This window comes from Electrophorus electricus, chromosome 2, assembly GCF_013358815.1.
Source record: "Electrophorus electricus isolate fEleEle1 chromosome 2, fEleEle1.pri, whole genome shotgun sequence".
Classification (NCBI taxonomy): domain Eukaryota; kingdom Metazoa; phylum Chordata; class Actinopteri; order Gymnotiformes; family Gymnotidae; genus Electrophorus; species Electrophorus electricus.
The window spans coordinates 34,029,700-34,047,499 of record NC_049536.1 but is presented as its reverse complement, the minus strand read 5'-3'; the positions used below and the strand labels follow the sequence as shown (position 1 = coordinate 34,047,499).

The following is a 17,800-nucleotide window of genomic DNA, read 5'->3' as shown; positions in this document are numbered from 1 at the left end:
TGGGGTTTTTTTGCTCTATTTGCATATGCCCCAATATTTCTTGTCAAATTGAGGATCTATAAAAAAAGTCAGTTTTCCAGCCATCAGTGTTATATATTTGCAGATAATTAGTCTGTGACATTATATTTATGTAGTATACCTATAAAGCACTTTATGTACTTCTGTGTAAAACCGTAAACTACCTCGTAGATGGGACTAGCTAAAAAAAAAAAAAGAATTTACCAGTGAAGCGGCTTGAAAGGCTGTCATTTTTTTTCTTTTTCAAAATAAAAGCATGTGAAGCATCATGTCTCGGTGCAAGAGAAAGACAAAGAGCATGAACATGTCAGAAATTCAAATAAATGTAAGAAACAATATTGATATTAATATTGCCATATTAATAAATTTAGCTTGACGTGTGGTATTCAAAAGAAAACTTCTGATAAAAACACAAGCACCAATTTAAAAAGATAACACTATAGTTTTTAACATTGCATGTTCAAAGAGAGCTGGATAACGCTTGTTTATAAAATTTCTGCCAGACCTTTCTGTTTAGCAAGCAAACTTAGCAGCAGCACTGAAGACCACTAAGCTTTCAACCAATCTGACTGCATCCAACGATCTGACCACTTCCTGAGTGTGCCCTAGTTCCAAATGGGAAAATAATTTATGCTAATGAATGCATTACCCTTTACATATAGTTAAGTCTACAATTGATCATAGATATGCCAATCCCATATCTGTGGTCTAAAGAAATACATGTGATGGTACCTAATTTTAGGTTTTGCATCATGAAATATATAAAATTAAGGCACTATAAAATTAAGCAATTAAGGAAATTATTAATCAGGTGGAAATAATTTGGCTGAATCAACTAAATTGTGAGTTTATCACATTTGTGAATCAGGTAAACATGTAAAACATAGCTATATATTTAGGGAATAAGGACACTTTTCCCCCCGACAATATGATTTGGGTGTATTAAACCAAGACTTTAAACCAAGACTCAAAGGCATCCATGTCTATAGTACGAGTTGTAAATATGCAAATGGATGAATCTCTGTAGTGAATGCTTTACTGAAATTATCCAGCACTGTCTGGCTGGCAGTGGTACTTTCAACCAGACTTAGCCCACACTCTCTGTGGAGCACGAGGAGCCAACATGGATGCCCCAGACACTAAGCCTGAAACAAAATGGCAGTGCAAAGATCAGCAGTGTTATCAGGCTTGCGGACAAACAGGCTGAAGATGGCGGTGAGAGTCATCAGGAGAGTTAGCGGCAGGAGCAGACGAGGAGGAGGCAGGCTGCAGACTCATGCTGTAACAGCGCAGGAGAGAGGACATCCTACAAGAGTCATAAATTATTCAGTCTGCTTTCAAAACAATTGGTGATTAGGGGGGGACTTACTGGTGATAAAAAAAATAAAGATTTAGCTGGGTAGGGTCTTTAAAGGCTAGGTGATTTACATTTAATGCATTTTCTTAAGTAACAGTGAAGAGAAAAAAAAAGTACATCTGTACATCTGAGTGGAGTGTAGGAATAGTAATCCCCACCCCCTACTACTTAGGAGGCATCAATTCCTTGACATTCTGTATAGGTTCTCAGTGCACACACAGGCACCAATTTTAAGCCCCTGCGTAGGGAAGCGGTTGAACCCTTAGAATGCAGTGGATGTCATTTTAGCTCTCTGTGCACTTCAGCAGAGCAGTGTGTCCACCTGTTTATGACACACACACACACACACACACACACACACACACACACACACACACTTACCCTTTTACATTCAAAATGCCCACCTTTTGCTTAGATACTGCATATATGGCCATTGCTCAACACAAAATGAACAGGCTGTGAAAGGGGCAAATGGATAATCTGTACATAATTTATAACCAACTATCTCAGTCAAACCTAAATAATTACGCAGCAACAACACAGATTTTATATTATATATATATTTATTTATTTATTTTACACACACACACATACATACACACACACACACACACACACACACACACACACACACATACATTTAAGGGACCCATCTGACTTTAAATGTGGAATGGTCAATCTGCAGAACAATAGCACTGCCAAACATCTGCAGAACAATAGCACTGCCAAAGTCAAAAGTGAACTCCCTAAGCAATACCCAGATTACCATATCACCAAAATCCCATGTAGTCTATAACTCATACAGTCCCTATAATAAATCCCTGCTCATTAAGTCCAATACCTATTCAGTGGTCTTTAGTCAATTTACAGAGGGAAATGTTATTAAGCCTTCAATGAGCCAAAATGATCTAAATGAAAACGGCGGCATCGTTACAATGTCAATTACTGGTTCCTTACAAGAACTGTTCGTCCTTATACAATACACGGTCAATTCAGAAGAAGTTGAAAACCTGGCGATCCCTTTACCAAAACAACAAGTGTGAGCAAAACGATTTCCAAACAAGTGCTGAGCGAGTGTGTGCCAGCGATCACTAATGCATCGTGCCAAAAAAGTAGATTACCAGTGTGTGCGAGTGTTTTTCCAAAGCAACACCCCATGATAGTGACAGTAGCATGGCACTCCATGTGTGAGCTTGCAAGGCGCAGTTTAGTCCTGCATTAAAACCACAAGTTGCCATCTGGACTCCGTGCCAAAACACGGCAAAGGAGCGCACAAGTAAGACACTTATTGACAATAATCGGTTCATTAAAGTCAATCGCTCACCGAAAAAAAGTTGTACGGGATATATCGGAGAAAAGTCTCCACAAAACAACCACAGGTCCTCCATGATGTCAAAGACCCGACCCTTTTATCATCAGACATCTTAGCACACTCAGCCTGGCCAACTAACGTTAATCCGACTGTTCCCAAGTCCGACTCTTGTTCGGAAGCGGTAAAAACTACACCTAAAACGATCGTTTTTTCCCCCCATTTTGCGATCCATTTTCGTTTGAGTGCAAAAACCGGGCCGACCAAGAGGAGTGCCAAATAAAGTGTTTATAGGCAAAGCCAGTCGGCGGATGGTTTTGACTTGATAGTCCACATCAAGCAGACACCTAGGAGCTGCACTGTAGTACAGTACAAGCTAACAGGCTAATATGCTAACGGGCTAACCCGCTAGCCTCCAGCACCCACCATGGCCTCTCGGCGTAACACGACTCAGGACAGGATTTTTCAGTCACCCACAGCAAAAACACTCCGCGAAAACCAAAGCCCGCACCCGCAGGAGTGAACCCGCCGTACCGTACCTGGCTCGGCCTTAGAGAGTGCCGCGAGGTGTTGCCGATAAAGCAACCTCGGTGTTGGGGACGTGGAGCGCTGGGACCAAGATGGCGGCCCCTCCAAACTTCCACCACTTCCAGTTACTTTGGACAGGCATCAAGCTACTTTTTGGAAGGAGAAAGCAAACATAAATCTGCCGTCACCGACAACGAATCTGTTTTTTTCCACAGTACATCGATGCAACAAATGAACAAAATTTACTCTTGCATATGCATGCATGCATGCATATATGCATATATATATATATATATATATATATATATATATATATATATATATATAAAATAATCTTATTTATTTATTTTTATTTTTTTGCAAAATCAACATTTTGGACACAAACCTTCATCGCCCTCTGCAGTGGGTCCAGTAAGCCTTGCGAACAAAACGAGCTTAAAACGAGCTTAAAACGAAAAGCCCCAGCAGTCCGCCTGTGGAAAGACTACGGGGTAGGCGAGCAGCTTCTCCGAACAGCGTTACCGATGAAGAGATCGGGGAGGCGATCCGAAAGCCCGTGACGTAGTACTGTAAACATCTCTTACATCACACACATATTATATTGAATATTTAACACGTTGTCTGTGTTTGTCGGTCGTACGCTGAGCCCCGCAGGTTCATCTCTTTGCATGCTTGCCAAAAGATTGCAGATCCATCAAATCTGTGTTATGGACTGCGGGATATAACTTGCAACGGTTACAAATGCAGTAGATTGACATTTTGCAAACAAATATACTGCTGATCGCTTTCACAGTAAAGCGGAGCATTTTCTTTTGAAAGAAGGAAAAACTAAAGAAGAATTGGTGTAGGCTTAGATCCGTGGAATTGTGGGTTCCTATCTTAAGGCAGGAGTTCTGTAACCACTTTTTACAAGAGCCTGGTCCAACATGAACTATTACCACGACCTAAGACGAACTGTACTCCACACACATTTAAGAGGTCTGGAAAACCGATATATCCCAGCTCCTAAAATTATAACTCTGCTCATAACGTCTGTCTGCCATTCGAGCTACTGCATCGACATGAATGTGAAACCGAGAATTATGCCTCCCTTCCCCAAAAATATCACATAAACGCTACATTTCGAGTAGTCTCTCATGATCGCGGTGATATTAAACACCAACTTGGACACTAAAAATACTAAAATCCTGTAGGCAGTTAGTAGAAGACACAAAGATCAGAGAGGCCTGGAAGAGACAAAGAAATGCACAGTTGTCTTTTGACTGGTTCTAGCATGTTTTGCATCTTTTAACGTATTTGCTGAGTATAAATGTGCAATGATTTAAAAAAGAAGCTACCTCCATTTACTACTAGCCCTACCCCCACCCACCAAAAAAAAATAAATAATAATAATGCCAAAACATAAAATGTAAAGCAAGTAAAACTGAACAATAAATTCTTTGACTGAAGCTGGAATCATATTTTTTACATTCTCCTTGTTTTTTTTTATCACAAACATTCAAACTTAAGATGCTTACTTGATGGAACACAAGTGTAAGAAAGTCAGGCTCTGAGCCATTTCTTGACAGTAATTGTAAGTATACAGTTTTGACGTAAACGTAATACCCAAAAAAGGCACTGTGGCTTTAAAGAAGAAAAAAGCTTATATAATTATTCCACTCATTTTTCATAATGTTTTCTAATTATGGCTCGAGTTTGTCTTTACATGAGCTTCTCAACACTTTTGTGCCATGTGTGCTAAGGTCAAGTTTCAGTATATAGTGCTTCACCAATCTAATAAATGAACAGTTGCTTTGTATGTCAGCGGAAAGCAAAAACAATGCAGTGTCAGCATCAAGCCATGTCACACACAACAACCCACACAGCTATTAAACGAGCACCCTCGACACCCGCTCCGTTTTTATTTACTATTATTCTTTTAATTCACAAAAATCAGGCAACAAAGGTGGAATGAGAATTTATTAGAATGTGCATCTTCTGGGAAATAGCAATGTATTTGGGGAAAAACAAGTTCAAGAATTCCCAAACTCAACTTTTTAATAATCCAATTTCCTGTCATCTCTAATTACCAGCTGGGGGTAAGTCATCTCTGTTAATACCGACTCAGTCATCAGCACTCACGGATAGGAAAATATACCGTTCTGTTCTCTCTTATGCCACAATCGATCTATTTCCATACACCCGATCAGTGTGAGCAGTGTTGGCTAATGTGGCCAGTGGTCAGTGTTTGAAGGCCCATGCTCTAGAGACTTCCGGTATTTGCTCTGTGTCCACACTCTGTGCATCATCACTTTCTTTCTTCGGTTCACCTGAAGCCTTCTGTCCTCGAGGTTCTGAACTTCCTCCAAACCAGCGTCGGTGAACAACTGACTGACTTCATCTGCAGACACAACAGAGGCCCCCGTGTCTACTCAGTGTCGCACGCTCAGTCAGTATGTAAACAGATCCGAAGGAATGGTCTAGGGAAATGAAACACACTACTTTCCCACTTGCCCCAGCTGCATTTTATCAGCCACGACGTGCTTGTTGTCCGTGTTTGTCTTTAGTTTGGCAGTGGCGCTGAAGGGTTAATTAGCTAATCAGTAATGGACCTTTATGACCTCCACAGAGTTTTAGGCAACCTGTACACACTTGCTTCAAGCAACATCATTTAGTATCTAATACATAAACCAAATGTTTTCATAAAGTAGCAAAATAATGTCAAATCAAAAGTAGAAAAAGATAATATTTTTGGACCATGTACTTCTATTAACTGGTATAGGTACCAGCATGTCATGCAGTGACAAACCATCAATGGTTAGAGATTATTACTACATTATTTGTTGACTAGGATAGTCTCATAGCTCCATTGCAAAAGCAAGGAGGTACAATATGGAAAACAAATACGTCTTTGCTGATCAAATACACTTGAGGAAGAAAAGAAAAATGAGTGTAAATTAAATTCTTTCCCATTCCTTTAAAACCTCTTTCAGGAACTGCAGTCCAATAATATCAGAGCTAATCAATGGGTGTGGTTTTTACTTCAGCCATTCCCAATATGGGCTTTAAACTTTTAAAGAATGCTTCAGTTGTGTTACCTTTTGTAAAGAAATACACACAGGTTCCATCTTGTCGCATGTAGAAATTTTCTGACAAACACTGACCTGCAGGAGTAGAATGTTGCATCTGTAAAACTCATCTGTGTGCGTGAGCCTAATAGCAGAGTTTGCTTGCATAACTCTCTTATATTTAAGTTAAATTCTAATGAGATTCATTAAAACAGACATCCTGCCTTCCAATTTTACTGGAAGGATAAGGTGGGGCTGGTCTGTGGTAAAGCCTACAATGTTATTTTCACTTTGCAGATAAGAGATGGTTAAATGTCCAGAGAAAGTGTGTGTGTGTGTGTGTATGTGTGTGCAGGTGGCGGATGGGTGGGATTCAGTCATTTGGTTCTCTTAGTTTTATTCCTTCTCTTTCCTCTCCAGCATTATGGCGTAAAGGGAGTTACGTGATATCCCAGGCACTTCAAATTCAACCGCAGGGAACTACAACAGTAGCAACAGTATTGCACCATAATACAAACATTTGTCATGTCACATCTCGTATGCAATGTAAATTAAAAATGCCATTAGACAAACCTACTTTAACTATGTATGAGGTCTCCTATAAAAGCTCTCAAGCAGCTTTTATTTAACAGGGTAAATAACATTTTAAAGGACCAAACTAGCATTTCATCTATGACAAAAAATAAGAAATGTAATAAAAAAAATAGAGTACCTCTTTTGAATCGTAGCTGTGATAGATCATATCTGCCATAGTCTCTGAACAGGATGGTTCCACCATGCTTCAGGTAGACAGCCAGGCGATTCAGCACTTCTTGCATCCTATTGGTACCAGAAAAAGCCAAAAGAAGGAAAACGAAGACAGACGAGGTAGAGATTATTTATATGGTCTATTTCATAAATGAACATATAAGGGCTTAAACACAATTTCACATTTTATTCATTATTAAAAACTAATTCAGTTTCCATTTTAGTACACTCAATTACCTGCTCGTAAAGAGGCTGATAATTAAAATTAAATCTGAGTCCTTCAGCTTGGCCATGAGAATGGCCTTGGCCCATGGCCAGAGTTGTTAAATAAACCTTTATGTAAGGTTAGTAAGCATCATCATGTTGCTTAATGAGCTGTCCACAGTCTATCATGTGCAAAGACAAAAAAAACAAAAAACCCTGTCACAATAAATGTTCAAATCCACATTAACAGAGGAAAGTGACATTTAAGATGATAATATTGTGCTCATCTTCACAGTAGACAGAAGCACAAACACAGTGCCAACAAGTAAAAATGGCTTTTAAGGCAGTGTGAGTGCTAGTGAACTGAGGAGAACCACTGCCATGATGCCAGGCAGTCTGCTGTAGGCTTGTCTGGCTGCACTTAATTGGTAATGAATCATAAATACATAAGGGCTCGGGCAAAATATGTAAACCGACAGTGACGAACATTCACACAGGGCAGAATTTTCCAGAACATCTCTGAAGCAGTGGAGTTAGGTGTCTGAAGCCTCCACACAGAGCATGGGCAAAGAAGGAAATGTTGATATGCAATAATGGTAATACTGGAACCACCACTGAAGATGACAAAATATTAAGGTACAAATGTTTATCATTTGGCCACATCAATTGTGTACAAATGATTTGTATAACCAGGTCAGAATAATGTGAAGTGAGTATTCCCTTTGGTTCACCAAAGTGTCTTTTACACCCATCCCATGGCAACAACCCAGAGACTGACATCAGAAACAGTGACAGAAATACTGAGAGGTGGTTTCAGGGGTCAGTGAGACAAAAAGCAAGGTCAGGTATAGCAGTAATCAGTGAGTACATGTTCTAGAAGAGAGTAGAGCTCTACAATTTGGTCAGAAAAGGAGCATAACACAGTGTCCATAACACAGAAAAGGCGCGTGTAGCAGTGGGTGATGGATAAGCTTACGTCCACGTCTACTGTGTTCTAACCCTCCACACCTGCACATCTTACCTTCCAGGGTGGATGGAAGAGAGCACGAAGACCAGGAGAATAATATCCAGACTCACGGGAGGAAATGGAAACAGGGAAGCACCATCACAAACATCCTGCACAAATGCGTGGCACACTGCTGGATCATAGTCTGGGTGCTCCTATAGGGTGACCAAAAAGACAACTCCAGTGAAAAATGTGCAGTTCTACTCCTGGAACATGGAACTGTCCTCGGCAGGAGGGCCGAGCTCCGGGCACAGGTTCAAAACTTCCTTTGGGTCTTACTATTTACGTGTAGCTAGACCTGTGGTACGTCAATTACAATTACTAAATAGTAACAGATGAGACTCTAGCAATGTTGTTATAACTGAATAACATACACTAATTCATTTAAATTACTTTTCAAATGTCAACTGCATTATGATGCTTAAAACATGGTAATAAAGAAATGATCAACAACCATCCACATCAGAGAAATCCTGGTATACATGAATCCTGGTATGCCATCATGTGTGCTGTTTTTTTGAGGTTATATTGGCTTGGGAGAAGAAAGAAATTCCACATTGAAACAATTGCAATGCTTTTATTTTTTTGTTCACGTTACAGTGCTTGTGCTCATGTTCTCTGTTTGTTTGTTCGGGACTACATTTCCCTACTACTGTGCAATCTAACGTATTCATAGTGTACTGGCAGCCTGCTGCTGCCATTTCATAAAAGCCTCTGCATTTTGACAGCATCAAATATCCAGCAGGCCAACAAGACACACACAGACACGGCAGCCATTTTGACTGACTGATGTACTGTCAGCAAAATGGATGGGGACCGAACAAAATGAAGGCTGGGATGAGCAACCGTTGTCCTTCTGTGTAAATGACGTGTGTTTCACTGCATTGGTTACATCTGAATTCATGTTAAATAAAATTTGAAATTCCATTGAAAAATGTAAAAAAAAATGTGGAAGTTAGTCACCTTGACAAGCTGGATCGCTCGAGAAGAGAAGTCGAAGCAGTAGAGGAATGCATCACTGCCCCTGAAAAACCCCACAAATATCTTACACTTATTCGCTTAACAGTGATCTAACATTCAGTCTAATGATTTTCTTACAAAGCAAAACCAATTATTGTTATTTTAAAAATGGTTTAAAATGTGATTGTCATATTGTTTTCCAATAATTGATTGGCAACATTGCAACAGAAGATCAATTAGTCTTTTGCATCCAGTATTGATCAGCAACCTGCTGTAGCCCACCACACCTCCACCCGATGTCCCTTCCTGTAGCGCACCACACCTCTACCACCAGCTAACCATTTCTCCGTTGCCCTTAATGGACATTCTCTTGCGGGATGTGTCTCGGACACGTGCACACCATTGGGACAAGACTAGGACCTCTAGAAAGTTGGACTGGCATTAATTGCTTATTTATTTTCATTTTTTAGTTATTTTTCTCTTAAAATTGTCAATATTGTGGTGACCGTTGTCAGCCAGAGAAGCATGGGCCCCCCTTTGAGTCTTGGTTCCTCTCAAGGTTTCTTCCTCGTGTTCTAGGGAGTTTTTCCTTGCCACTTTCACCCTCGTCTTGCTCACTGGGGGCTTGGACACAGGCATTTGTAAAGATGCTTTGTGACAATATCTGCTGTAAAAAGTGCTATAGAAAAACCAGGGTCATTATAACCATACATATAAAGACTTTTTTGTTATGTTAAAGACCATTTTTATGTATTGGACCAAACCAGATGAAGACAGATGAAAAGCCACTTTAGAAACAATGGGGGATAGTGTAACAAATGTTGGTTTGTGACTCGCATTAAATGTTGCCAACCAATTCAGGATTACTTTATGATAAATTCATGTTTAACGCTTAAAATGAAGTCCTAAACATCATTTCAAAAATTTCAATATGCTGTTTTACATTTCTACAAAGTGCTCACTGTGTAAAGAACGTGAACACACCCAAATGCTGTTTGTCTTAGTTCACACAATGCAATCATACCTGTTCGTTATAGTTTAACCTATGTAATAACAACACATTTATTGGTGAACCTTTCCTAAGCTCACAACACTGCAGACTATATATATATATATATATATATATATATATATATATATATATATATATATATAGAGAGAGAGAGAGAGAGAGAGAGAGAGAGAGAGAGAGAGAGAGATGATTGGCTCCTTTTTCAACCTGAGGGCATTGATGATGGGGAATACACTGTTGCCTGTGCCACAGCCAACCTGCACCAAAAAATACACCAACAATTTTACCAACATGTAAACAATTTACCAAAGTAAATAAAAAACAATAATGATGAAATTGTTCTTTAACTGTTCTCAACCTTAAATATGACTCTCTCATGACTTTATTTAGTCAAAACAAGACAGTATGAAAACCCAGTAACCTCCAGTATCCTGAATGAAGCATGTTGCCCAGGGTAGGCAGTAACGGACTGAGGTTTCACTACAGAGTCGTAAGCAGACTGCTGCTGCTCCTCTCTGATCACATCATGGCTGTTAGTGAGGGAGTCTTCCTGCTGGTCTCCTCTGCTGGTCTGCTCACGGACCCTGGTCTCAGAACACACCATCCCCTCACCTACTTGCCTCCTTGGGGGATGTCGAACCTCACAGCCCTGGGGCAAGAGCTCCGGGAACTCAGAGAAAAGCCATTGTCGATTTTTGAAGAACTTGTTTTGATGCATCTCGTAAAATTCATTCCAATATTTGTTAGCCTCCCTGTCATACCTGACTGGAAAGCACAAAACATCTTAAAACTGGACAAACTGGTTTGTATACTACAAGCTTCAACCTATGTTCATACATTTCTTCGGTTATTCTAAACAAGAATCCAAACATGATTAGCTTGGAATGATCTTACCTTGCTCTTCTACTGGGATTCGCTCTCTGGAATTCTCTTCTGCTTTTTCCCTGGCCTTTTGCATCTGCTCTGGTGACCACTGAACGTGATCCCTAACACAGTAACACAAACACCAGAATCACCCTTGTCAGCTAATCAAACCAGTAGTTGACCTCTTGTCTTACAGATCTTGAGACTATAAATAAAGGGGACAGAATAAGTCAATGTTTTTTTGTTTTGTTTTTCCGGACAAACTGTCCTATACCACACTTTATTATGGTCTATAACTGAATTAAAGTGATGAAATGCAACAGGACAGGCATACCACATGTTATGCTGGAAGACATCATCAGGGTTGGTGAGAATCCGGGCACCAAGGGGTGCAGGAGGACTTCCACTCTGGAGTCTGCAGGGGATGCATCCAACTCTGTGGATCACAGCCGATGCTGTGAACTTCAACAGTCTTCTCATTGCCTGCTTTTATTTGATCATGAGAGCTGTGAACAATCATGGTTCAAGATATAAATCTCTGTGTATAATCCTGAATTCTAATATTGTCCTTTAACCAATAAAACAGAGCAAATATACAAATATACAATTACTTCCCTTAATAATATAGTAAAAACATGGAATGGACATTACAGAAAGCAGCACTTCATAATACAGAACATGCATTAATATATTTGCTATGTCCTTTTATAGCATAAAAGTTAGCAGAGCACTTTCTAGAGCTGCACCCATGGTGAACATCAGACATCAAGCTGCTGACTATTAATACTCTAATTTTAAAATATATAAGCCATATATTTATCCTATTCAACTATTATGTGTATCCTTGACTTTAGTGATTTCATCAATTGTCTATTTAAAGGTTGTTTGTGAGAAATCAAAACTTTCACTTCAAGTACCTTGTAGTGCATTTGTTTTTTAACTTTTTTAAATAATCTGATTTGTTTTTATTGGTGGCATCTTTAATTTAATAAATGAGATGCAGTTAAATAACAACTGCACAGCCAAAGAATAACCAACATATCAAACATTAAAGAAAGGTAAACAAAGACCTCCACTCTGGTGTTTACGAGCGCCACAGCACCATGGCGACGGGTCGAGACGCGCGGGGCATTGTGGGACAGCCCTTCTGAGAGTTTCTGAGGCGAAGGCGCCGAGCTCGTCTGCGCCGCTTTAATGCTTCAGCCAGTTTTATCCGTTTCCCAAACGCTTGACCGGACTAGCTCCGTAACCAGCAGGTAGCTAGCTTAGATGGCTGCAGCCTTGCTACGGTAATGTTTTTGTAGTTGGTTATTGTAATATCTAGTTAGCTAGGTTAGCTACACCGCACGAACTAGCTAGACTGCTAGCAGCTAAAGTAGCTAACGCTAGTGTAAGCAGCCTATTCAGCACAACCGCTTTTCTCAGATAGGTTAGCTAATCTAGATCATTACACTTACCATCACATGTGGTGTTTGTTTACAGCGAGTAAACAAATTTAGCTGTTTTGCTATTTATTTGCTAGCTGACCAGTTTAGCCGAGCATTTAGCGTAAGATACCCTATTAGCTAGCTGACGTTATGTGTTTCAGCCATCCCGTAGCTAGCTATTAGGCCACTAACCGGCGGGGAAGTAAATGGGGACACGACAGGATTCGTAAGAGAGTTTAATTTTTAAAAGATTCGGTAATATACCTCACTGCACGTCGCTGGCCAGTTTAAATCGTCTTAATGGTGTCAACGTCGTCCTCCGTGTGTTTGGACCGGCCGACTCCTCATATGCGCCCCCTTGCGAGAACTCGGCACAGGAACGCTTGCGCCGCTTTAGCCTTGAGGTGGAGAGGGATAACCTCCAATGACTTTGGTACATTACTTGGGAGCAACCTTAGAATCCTAAAGAGTATTATTCTCCAGGTATTTGTAGGGCAAGTTCTCTAAGATTTAACTTTATTTTCCATGCTGTAGTATACTTGGTTGATCGTTCCTCTTGCTTCTGTAGGAGGGTACGGGATTCGCAAAGGTTTGGATGAAATCTTCCAAGTCCCTTATTTCATATGAAAGTGGAAGAATATACTTTGAGAATTACAGATGCTGTTACAGCAGGTAAACTATTACACAAGGTTGCTGCTGTCGCCATTGATCATCACAATATAGTGGCCTATGTTTCCTTTTCCTGTATTTTAAGTTCATAATGAATTGCAGCCTAACACCTCAGCCACAGCTGCTGTACGAGTTACCAAAACAGAGTAAAGCTGAGAAGATTGAGGATTCCTTATTATGCCAGTGTCCACTTGTAAGTGCCCTTTCGACAGTCTTGCATGATATAAAGAATATACATCTAATACGCAGAATGATAATGCTGTGAATAACTGTAATCATGATGAGATATATTTGTATCAAATTATATATACCTGGATTCACATATCCAGGTATATATAATTTGACACAAATATATCTTATCATGAGTGTGTGTGTGAATGTGTATGTATATAAATTTTATATATATATATATGTATATATATGTATGTATATGTATGTATATATATGTATGTATATGTATGTATATATATGTATATATATGTATGTATATGTATGTATATGTATATATGTATATGTATGTATGTATATATATGTATGTATGTATATATATATGTCTGTATATATATGTATATGTATATATATATGTATATGTATGTATATATGTGTATATATATATGTATATGTGTATATGTATATATATGTATATGTGTATATATATATATATATATATATATATATATATATAAATATAATTACAGGATCATGTGCTCCCTCAAGCTTCAGAGCAGAAACCCAGCCTGCTAGCCCTAACAGCCAATAATTGGCTATATTGCCTTTCAGCAGACAATGGAGAAACTCTGCACAAAGTTTACCTCTCATCTCGTTTCAAATTCAGGTATTCTGCTTGTAACACCATGAAAACCATGTAGTGAGATCATTGTGATAATAGTCCAGGTTCTGAAACGATGGTTCCAGTAGTACTAACCTTTATGCCAACTTGTATGTCTTTGTAGATCACTGGGCTGGGACATCTCACAGGAAACATTTTATGTCAAATCCATTCAACACAAACAGACAGTGCAGGCACGACAGGTCAGACGTTTCTGATTCTTGTTTATTCAAATTTTTCATTCTGCTGTGGAACTGTAATGGGGACACGTACATTCTCTCTTTCCCTCAGGCTGGTGTTGAGAATAACATTCTTATGCATTTAGCCATATTCAAAGTCTTTCCTCTTGATGTTGTCGGAATGTTGGAGATCAACAAGAAAGTAAATTTTTTATTTTCTTATTTAATTTTAACTGGTTTATCAAAATAGTTAAAAGTTAATTTTGGAAATGATTGATGGTTTATGCTGTATTTAGGTCTTTGGCAAATCTACAGTTGATGTGCTTCTGTCTCAAGGAGTCCTAGCAGTGTCGCACAGCTCCAAATGCGTGAAGCTTTACAGTTTTGAATACATTGTGGAAAAGGTCTGGTACAGTATGCCAAAATGTAATGGTCATGTCATGGATATGAATGTAGGCATCTGTGTAATTTTGCTTGCTTGTGGGCATTTACCTTCTCAGCCTGTTGCTATTCTAGCTGCCATCTTCTTGTTTCAGTTCAGGACTAGGGAGTTGGTTCTGGGAGAGCAGTGTGATTTATATGGTCCCAGAGGAACAGTGGGAGAAGCTCCCTATGGCATTCCAGTAAACATTCAGATCAAAGGTGGGTGGCCAGCATCTATAAGTGAGGTCTCTGTATTTACTGCACACTGGCCACTGATGCACTACGAAACCGCAGTGCGTGGTGTTAAATAGATATTCTCAAACCAGTCTTTTGGGTGCACAAGATGGTCTACAGTCTTACAGTCCTGGGTTGTGGGAGCTGGGTTATAAGAAAAATGTGGACCATCCGCTGTGTCCTGAGGACTGAGTTGAGAAACACTGGTGGAAAACATCTGTTAGAGAGGGCAGGACATTTTGCAGGCTTTTTCATTTTATGTTTTTTAATTTTTATATTTATTTTAAAACAACACTACAAATATACAGGCTAATCTTTGTAATTCTGCTCATAGTGCAGCTCTATCAGCATAGGCCCATATCTTTAGCATTAGTTCTCCTGTATCTTCCTGTATCTTCTTGCACTTCACCAGAATGCCCTCCTGTACTCTTCGAGGTCTCATACTTCGATAATGGCATCCAGATCGGAGGCCATCCCTGGCACTACATCCACACACCGAACCATAAGAGGCACAGGGGGACACACCACATCTGCTCCATCCGAGACGGCACGCTGGTAGATCTTTAAACATGTACAGCCCTGCGGGTTTACCATGAGGATTGGTAATCCATTCCAGAATAATCAGGCCATTCTTATAAAACCTTGGCATCTAATTGGGACAAAGTACACATTGCGTGAAAATTGGTGTTGGTGTTAACGGTGGAAAACACTCCGTGATTGTGGTTATAATGCTACGTGTAGACTCAGGTGGATGGTTAATGTGTCATTCCTGCTATAGAGAGACATTTGAACCTGTTTTAATGGTTTAGTTATTTGAAGTCTCTGTTGTGTTTGACCTGTGCAGCGAGTGAAAATAAACACCTGAGAGCACTTGGAGCATGTCAATAGCAGCAGCAAGCGTGTTTGACAGTAATTGTGGAGAAGCGTCTACCCACAGCATGTACACAGCCACAATGAAGGCTTTTGTACGGAGGTGGATGAGCATGAAGCCATAACTATTGAAAGCAGAAGCAGAAGCGTCCCTTCAAAATTTAAGCAGAAATTAAAAAAGAGCATCTGATCAAAAAACTGCTAGAATGCCGCGGTACTTTAATTTCACTGATGAGCAGCAGAAATACTCTATAACTACAAAGCCCATACAGTGTTTGTAAGGGTCTGAGTCGAATATTTTCTTGCAAATTTACTTAGGATGTGTTTACATGATGTAAAAATTATGTCTATGTAATATTTGAACATTACTCAGTCGTGTATATATACTAAATTTTTTAAGCACATGTACCTCTGCCCTGTATCCTCGTAAACAGGCAAAAAATGGAGTTCAGGAGATGGATTGCGACTCACTGGAGGCCGACTGGATCTTCTTCCATCCTGATGACTCTGGCCGGATCATTCATGCTGGGCCCAGCACCATAAAGTGGGCCCAACTTAGTCTCCCACTACTGTTTCATACTGCTTTATGGATGAACTTGCTGGTTATGGTGATAGGACCCTATTTGGTTGCTTAGTTACCATCTCCTCTACAGGGTTCTGAATATCAAGACTGAAGCGGGCATCGACGCACACTACGAGGTGGTCCCTGATTTCTCCATCAGTGCTACCCGAGACAACAGTGTGAGTGTATTCACCTTAGATGTACTCTACATTTGATTCCTAGTTATATATATCTTGTACCTACATCTACTAACTCTGTTAGGAGCTGCATAAATTATACTCTTTTGCATTTCCACATTGACAATTGGCATATTATGCTAATGAATGCTTTGAATTTGAGGCATCTCTCTTGTGCCTGCAGCTGTACTCCCAAGTGACGGTGACATCATCAGGTCGCACAGTGAAGAGGAGGTTTCAGCAGCTAGATGACGATCCAGGGCAGGAGGTACGTACGTTGTCAGACACACACACTCAAATATATGTTTAACAAGTGCAAATATCCCAGTAGTGCAGTATTTCCTCACCAGAGGAGCTATTTCTAGAGAAATTCCAATTTAAGCTTGTTCTTTTAGATTACAGTTGAAAGTTAACAGCCAGCTGTATCAGTGGGTGTTGATTAGGTGCCACCATTGATGGTGCTATGTTGACGAGTTGCTTTGGGTCATTAGTTGTTGTCAGCAATTGTCCAAATTTAGTTAAATCTATATTGGAATTATCTTGTGTTGAGTAATATCACTTGAATTATTTGATAAGAGGAGAGTAAGGAAAAACCTAATAATAAGAAAAGCTCTTGCCCAAATATGCTGTATAAATATTGGGAGTGAAGTGCAGTCATACGAGGTACAAGTGTGCTTTCATTACATTGTGAGATGGTTTACTGTTTTGTAGACATTTAAGATGGTTAAGTACGAGGATGAGCTCGACCTATTGGCTATTGTGGATGTCAGTCACACAGAGGATGAGGGACAGGCCAATGTTCGTCTCCATGACAATAAAAATGGAGCATTAATGAAAAGAATATCCCTTAAGGAACCATGGGATGTGGTGAGTATTGGCTCCATTAATAATAATCACAGTGGTATAGCACATTTTTCGTACCGATGTCTTATCCTTGGCAGTGTTTCTAAAAAATAAAACATTCTCTTGCAGACCTACTGTCACGAAGTGCACTTTGACCGAGACACAGTCATCCACATTGAACAACAGAGGAACAACAACTTTTGCTGTCACGTTTATAAGATAAACCGAAGGAAAAACGTATGATTTGCACATGAATATTTCAGTCTTGTTTTAGCCTCTAGATCTTTGTAGCTGAGAACTATAAAAATGAGCAGTGACTGATATTTTTGTACTGTATTTCAAAAACAATACTTATGGTCTCAGATTTGTAAAAAAGTACCAGAACTGAAACTGAATTTTGGATTTGAAAGTAGATTGTTAAAGGTATTTCTCCGGATGTTTTGATTACTTATTGATGTCAGGTGTGCTCTTAAATAAAGTGCAGCACAAGCGTGCCTTAACCCAATAAATACATTGTAAAACATTGCCCGTAACGT

General features: G+C 39.6%; 3 protein-coding genes across 9 annotated transcripts in view; 1 reads left to right on the top strand and 2 right to left on the bottom strand.

Annotated features, from left to right (window-relative positions):
* Positions 1–3,358, bottom strand: part of tlk1a (tousled-like kinase 1a) — a 38,164-nt gene extending 34,806 nt beyond the window's left edge. The window contains 1 exon segment of the mRNA XM_035520801.1: positions 3,224–3,358. The gene's annotated coding sequence lies outside the window, so the exon portion shown is untranslated.
* A 1,798-nt stretch (positions 3,359–5,156) lies between these two features.
* On the bottom strand, positions 5,157–12,833 carry mettl8 (methyltransferase like 8). 2 transcript variants are annotated; one of them, XM_027021885.2, is made up of 10 exons: positions 12,744–12,833; positions 11,387–11,558; positions 11,083–11,174; positions 10,610–10,953; positions 10,396–10,445; positions 9,180–9,240; positions 8,232–8,371; positions 6,972–7,078; positions 6,290–6,355; positions 5,157–5,592 (listed from the first exon to the last, which is right to left on the bottom strand). In XM_027021885.2, exons 2-10 carry the CDS (start codon positions 11,530–11,532, stop codon positions 5,417–5,419), a joined length of 1,182 nt encoding a protein of 393 aa, XP_026877686.2. In that variant the 5' UTR covers positions 11,533–11,558; positions 12,744–12,833; the 3' UTR covers positions 5,157–5,416. The 2 variants fall into 2 exon arrangements, with proteins under 2 accessions (XP_026877686.2, XP_026877688.2); XM_027021887.2 differs by lacking the exon at positions 12,744–12,833 and adding an exon at positions 12,510–12,590.
* dcaf17 (ddb1 and cul4 associated factor 17) lies at positions 12,173–17,789 on the top strand. 6 transcript variants are annotated; one of them, XM_035522939.1, is made up of 14 exons: positions 12,758–12,962; positions 13,048–13,151; positions 13,251–13,341; positions 13,847–13,983; positions 14,102–14,180; positions 14,269–14,358; positions 14,453–14,560; positions 14,693–14,798; positions 15,226–15,368; positions 16,118–16,227; positions 16,337–16,424; positions 16,606–16,689; positions 17,133–17,288; positions 17,394–17,789. In XM_035522939.1, exons 1-14 carry the CDS (start codon positions 12,780–12,782, stop codon positions 17,505–17,507), a joined length of 1,593 nt encoding a protein of 530 aa, XP_035378832.1. In that variant the 5' UTR covers positions 12,758–12,779; the 3' UTR covers positions 17,508–17,789. The 6 variants fall into 6 exon arrangements, with proteins under 6 accessions (XP_035378836.1, XP_035378834.1, XP_035378832.1 ...); XM_035522943.1 differs by lacking the exon at positions 12,758–12,962 and adding an exon at positions 12,173–12,308 and having other exon boundaries at positions 14,453–14,798; XM_035522941.1 differs by lacking the exon at positions 12,758–12,962 and adding an exon at positions 12,173–12,341 and having other exon boundaries at positions 14,453–14,798.
* Positions 17,790–17,800: the final 11 nt, after the last annotated feature.